This window comes from Frankliniella occidentalis, unplaced genomic scaffold (genome assembly GCF_000697945.3).
Source record: "Frankliniella occidentalis isolate FOCC.00 unplaced genomic scaffold, Focc_3.1 Scaffold29, whole genome shotgun sequence".
In the NCBI taxonomy this organism is placed as follows: Eukaryota; Metazoa; Arthropoda; class Insecta; order Thysanoptera; family Thripidae; genus Frankliniella; species Frankliniella occidentalis.
The window spans coordinates 1,740,865-1,746,591 of record NW_026267159.1 but is presented as its reverse complement, the minus strand read 5'-3'; the positions used below and the strand labels follow the sequence as shown (position 1 = coordinate 1,746,591).

Genomic DNA, 5,727 nt, shown 5'->3' with positions numbered 1-5,727 from the left:
ATGTGAGTGGAGCGTAATGCCCTGTGCGGCAGTACGGACGTATATTTAGCGGACAACGACCAAACGTGGCGGTGCGCGGCAAGCCGCTCAGGAGAACACTGCGCCTGCGGGCGTGGCCACTCATTTATCGTAAACGTTAACACTTTCAGACGTATAGGAGACGATATTTTCTTTTATGTATATATTTTTGTTGTTTGACAAAACTTTGCAGCATTCCTCATGTTCGCTTTTACTTGTTGCAGCCGGAGACGGTGCCGCAGGCCTCCATCGACATGAACAAGGTGCTCGAGGTGTCGGACGCGGAGACGGTGACGGGCAACGCCTTCTCCCTGGCCATCACCGCCGCGGACTCGGTCACCTTCGTCAAGGGCACGTGCCGGGAGGAGTGCCGCTGGTGGGGCGACGTCCTAAAGGTCTTTCCGCGAAGCAAGGTAAGGAGGTTTGATTTCTGTACTGACAAAAAGAGATACAGGTGCGAGTTTTTAGACGTTGATTGCGCAGCAGCAGTCCCTCTGCTGTTTCGCACATGTATCACCCCGCCGCCCGCCGTGCATGTGCGCGGGAAGGTAGCAACACAGATATTCTTGTCTCCCGTCATACAGTTTTTGCTTTCGCTTCTACTCTCGTTTCAGGGGGTCGCTTTCTCATTGTCGCATCCTCGCCCCAATTGGGTCGTCGTCACCTAATTTAAATACTCCCCCTCCCCCCCTTTCCCCCGAAAGTGAATGGCCAAGGGGTCGGGCGGCCGGGCCAGCCAAGGGGGGGCCCCGGTCTGGTTCGGCGAGGTTTCCGTTTCGAATGGGATGCGTCTGATGGGCCACATTAAAACGTAACGGGGAGGATTCGACTGGTCGAGGTAGGTCAGCAAATTAGCTGGATATTAAGCCGTGGCGTGGCGCGGCGTGGCGCGGCGTTCCAACGGAAGACGGGATATCTGGGTCACTTGCACACGGGACAGAAGGGCCGCCCCGCCCGGCCCCGCCCCGCCGACCTGTCCCTCTGCGGGCACAGGCCCGGCCGACCCGGCCGAGGGCCATTGCGTCGTGGTACTCGATTGACCGGATTTTAAGGTCCAGTAAGCCTGCCCCTTTTTATTTTTCTCGTGTGTTTCTTTTCCCCGCCGCCGCGAGGCCGGCGAGGCCCGGGCCGCCTGGCTTTGCGATGCATTTATAATTGCAATGCACGAGTGCAGCGGCGGCGGCGGGTGACTTTCGTTTGTAACGCACTTGGCGGTGCTTGTTGGTGCCGCTGCCGCCACTGCCCACCACTCTGCGGACGAACCCACATCTGATCCGACGCGGGATCACGCAGAAACCCTGCTGCTCTGACGACGCTGTGCACTTTCTCGTCGACTCGCCGTTGGCGGCGGTGGTGGTCGGTGGTGGTGGTGGTGGCGGCCGCGGTGGCAGTAGTATTGGTTTCCATGAGTTATGGGTATCACTCTCCAGTTTCCTGCTCCGGGCCCGGCCCGGCCCGCCCGGCCCCCGTCACGTTGGGCCGTGTCCGCGGCGATGCACCCCCCTCCCTCCCCAGGCCTCACATCACTCTGCTTCCTTCCTCACTTTGAGTCCTCGGTGCCCCAGGTTGCTGCCGCCGCCGCCACTGCAACGCTCTCGATTCCTCTCTTTTCGCGCGTTAATTCTGTCCCCGCCTGCCTTCTGCTTGCGCCTCTTTGCTGCCGGCCCTGCCCCGCCCAGCCCCGCCCCGCCACCCCCCAGCTGCCGGCTGGCTTTCCGTCCGGCAGTCTTCAAGTCGTAACTCTGCAAACGCCCCGGTCGGCCGCGGCCCGCTGCGCTCTGCGAGAGCCGCTCTGCGCTGGTCGACTGAACCGTTCGCAGAATCGCCATGGCCCCGCCGCCGGGCCGCCAGCGCTCCGCGCGCTTGCAGTTTCCATCTACCTTTGGACTCGGGTTCTCTCTGTTGTCGATCGTTTAGTACATCGTGCCCGTCGTCCACCACGGGTGCATGGGTTGAAATAATACGTGGGTGTTTTGGTTGGTGGGAGAAAAGATGCGATGAATAAACTGGACTCTGCACTCGCTAAACATTGCCTAATTGTCTCTTGTCGCAGGGCCGCCACAAGCGCACCGCCACCCTGCCCGGCGCCCTGGGCGGGCTTGGCTCCGGCTTGGGGTCGTCGACGGGGCGGTCGCAGTCGCCGGCCTCCGCCGCCCCCGCCGGTCCCCAGCCCGCCACCAAGTCGCTGTCGACGTCCGCGGCCCAGCCCGCGCCTCTCCGCGGTGAGTATACACGACGTCCGGAGGCCTCGCTGCCGAGTCCCGGATACTACAAGCAGTGCGGTAGGAGGGAGAGCCGTGCAGGTCGGCGCAGGTGCAGGCCCTGCGTCCTGCCGCTGCTGCAGGCCCGGATACGGGAGGCTCGGCCGGAGGGCCCCTAATGCTGCAGGCAGGGCTGCAGGCAGGGCTGCAGGCAGGGCTGCAGGCCTGCGGGCCTAGAATGGCCCTATAAAAAGAGCTGGTCGCGCGCTGGGCAGCGCTGAGCAGCGCGGAGTGGATGGGAATGGCCAAGCTCCTCGCCGAGCTCCTCGCGGGCCGGGCCCCGGGCCCCGGGCCTGCCGGGTAACACTGTCATTAGGACTGTCCTGCTGCGCCCCGCAGCACCGGCTGCCCCCGCCGCGCCCCGCGCGCCCCGCCCAGCAGACACGCCCCACAACTAGCGTCTAAAGTCGTACCGCTTGACGTGTAGTTATGGCGAGCTAAGTGCGTGGCGGGGCGTCGCGCGCCTTTGGCCACTCCCCCTTCGAACCCTCTCGTGTCGTTAAACGCTAAAAACTTCCGGGCAAAAGGGGTTTGAACCTGTGACTTTGTCTCCGCAGTGTCGAGCTCGGTGTCGGACGTGCGGACGAGGTTCGGCGCCTGGGACTCGGACGGGCTGGCCGGGGTGCGGCCCCTCTCGCTGCCCCTCCAGGACGCGGGCCAGGATGACGCCCGTCACGACGGCGTCGTGGACGACGACGACGATGATGACGACGACGATGACGACGACGACGTGTTCCCGACGCGCGACGTCGTGGACGCGCCCTCGCTGACGACGTCCTTTTCGACCATCACCACGCCCGCGGATGCGCGGAAAGGTAAGTCGGTTTTTACGACGTTTACCTTTTGGCCGGGGAAGCACGCCCGCCCGCCAGTGTCTGTGTGTGAGTGTCAGTGTATCTGTGTGTTTGGTTTTTATTTATCTCTTGCGTAAATGTGAGTGGAGCGTAATGCCCTGTGCGGCAGTACCGACAGAGGCTTGGCTTATCTCTTAAAGCCCACGTGTTATGACACCACGTCCCACCTCGCGGCCCACCGGGCCCGGGCCCCGCGCCCGCGGGCCCCAGCATTGGGCCCGGCTCGGCTGCCCCGCCCCGCCCCGCCCGGCCGGCCCCGCGGTGTCCACTCCTCTTCCTGGCGGATAGTAATGCCTGGATACGATAGGACAGCCGCGGCGGGTGAGAAGTGATGCCCGGGTGCCCGGCAGGGGGGGGGGAGGATGAAAGGCGGTAGTAGTTACGGCCTCCGAGGCTGCAGCCGCCAGGCAGCCGCCGCCGGTGAGAAGTGCATCGGCGGCGGCATAGGTGAGGTAACCCTTCGCCTTTGACCTTCGGGCCCGTGTGATTGTGCCTGTCCCCCTCCCCCTACCGCTACCCAGTGCACGTGCACCCTTGTAGGCACACCCCTGACGTAGTGGACACACCTGCCAGCTTGCCCCGCCCCCGCCACGCCCATAGGCACACCCCCTGTAGCGCGCCCACCTCCTGCTTGCAGTGCCGCTGCCGCCCAGCCAGGTGCACACCCCGGTGTACCGGGACCAGCCCGCCTCGTCGGGGTCGCCGCCCACCCGGGACAAGATCGCCAGCGAGGACAAGAACAGGACGCGGCGAGTGCAGAGCCGCGACAAGCGGGAGCGAGCGGAGCGCGGGCTCAAGGCGGGCCGCAGCTTTTCAGAGGACTTCGCCAGCATCCTGCCGTCGTGGCGCGAGGCCAAGCTGTCGCCGGACAGCAGAGGTAAGTGCGGCCGCCCCCGGGCCGCCCGCCCCCAGCTGCTGCAGCCCCCGCCCCCGTCGCTTACTAGTGCACCCCGCACCAACACGCCCGCTCACCTCAACCATCAACCGACGCTTTCCCACAAACCGTATCTTTTGGAAAAGGAAATTCTATTTACTTTGACGAAAATTTCGTGGGAGAAATTAGAGTCAAATTTTCTGTTCAGATGACAAAAAGCTGTATTTTTAAAAATTCGTAAGTTTTGTCAAATTGAACAAATTTTGTTTGAGCTCTGAAGGTAATTTTCCTTCATTTCAACGAAAATTTCGTCAAAGTCACGATTTTGTTCCTTCAAAGAAACGGTTTTACTGAGTGCACCTTTCCTGACGACCACCGTGTCCCTCTCTGCTTGTCCTCCCCCAGACGAGAAGGAGGAGGCGGCGCGCCGCGTGCTCTTCAGGGAGATCGCCAACGAGTGCAAGCGCGGCGAGAAGCTCAAGGACATCGCGGCCTCCATCACCAGGACGAGGAGCAGCAGGACGTCGTGCGGGCGGACGGGAACGCAGGCCGCCTCGCAGCTGCAGCCCACGAGGGACGGCGATGGCGGCAAGCAGGTAAGGGTCTGGTGCGAGCACCATTTGTGCGCCTCAACCACGCGAGCTCATTGGCTGACTGAGACAGGTCACCGTTGACCAGTCAGAATTCGGGAGCCGCAGCCGCAAGCGTGTTGTCCCTGTTCACGTTTCGGTTTTTGTCTCAGTGGTATACCCTATTACACACTACCACCTGTACCGAAACTACACTACTAACTGGATTTGAATCTAAAGTTATGTTTTAAATCACTTAAAGCTCTTACTTCCTGCGGGGCGGGACTGGCGTCCGGCGCTGCTCGCTCGGCCATCAGTGGACGCGCGAGCAGCGCGGAGCCGCTCCTGCCCCCAGCCGTTTGACGCTTTGCCAAACAACGCGGTTTCGCTCCTGCGTCCCGCGCGCGCGCGCGTGTGTGTGTGTGTGTGTTTGGCCCGCAGCACCGGCCACGCCCAGCCGAGCGAGCCACAAGTTTTAATCGGCTATTCGCCTGGGCTGTCGCCGTGCCGCGCCCGGGGCGTGCGTCCTGGCGCGGCAGTCACGCCCGACTAGGCGAACACGGAGTGAAGTGTGCGGACTCGCTCGCCCCCCGAGCCCCCCCGTGCTCAGCTCATGCTCTGTTGCCGCAGGTGCGCGGTGATCCGGACGGTTGCGGCCTGGACGTGTCGACGCAGCGCTACTCGCCGAGCTCCGAGCTGCGCGTCGACCTGCCGGCCGAGGACCTGCTCAACATCAAGAAGGGCTGGCTCATGAAGCAAGGCGCCAGCAAGGTGGGTACCAGCCAGCGAGAGGACGCGGAAAGTTGGGTTTCCATTTAGGGATTCGGAACTTTGACCATGAAACGGGCCAAATTGAATTATATGTAACGATTTCGCAGAATTAGACATTTGAAGTTTAGTAGTCAAAATGTGTGACATGTGATGAGTGGGGCGGTAAACGCCGGATGGGTAGGCAATGTATTGTAGTGTGGTGCAGCGAAGCTTAGCGGGTGGCCTACCCTACGGTTGGCAGGGGTCCAGCCCACACACATTTAAACGGACTTTTATCAGGGTGCCATTGAAGTTGAAGTTGAAGGTATTAGCTTTTCAGAATGTTTGACCGTGGACCGAAATGTTCACTTGCTGTCCGAAATAAGTAAACGCCTCGTGGA

At 62.0% G+C, this 5,727-nt stretch overlaps 1 protein-coding gene across 1 annotated transcript in view; it reads left to right on the top strand.

The window, feature by feature from the left end:
* The window catches only part of LOC113213806 (uncharacterized), a 71,073-nt gene that overhangs the window by 54,990 nt on the left and 10,356 nt on the right, over window positions 1–5,727 (top strand). Inside the window, exons 4-9 of the mRNA XM_052265691.1 lie at window positions 243–431; window positions 2,072–2,240; window positions 2,837–3,094; window positions 3,771–4,010; window positions 4,413–4,603; window positions 5,207–5,389. Coding sequence (XP_052121651.1) covers window positions 243–431; window positions 2,072–2,240; window positions 2,837–3,094; window positions 3,771–4,010; window positions 4,413–4,603; window positions 5,207–5,389 — 1,230 coding nt within the window. The remainder of the gene's footprint in view (window positions 1–242; window positions 432–2,071; window positions 2,241–2,836; window positions 3,095–3,770; window positions 4,011–4,412; window positions 4,604–5,206; window positions 5,390–5,727) is intronic.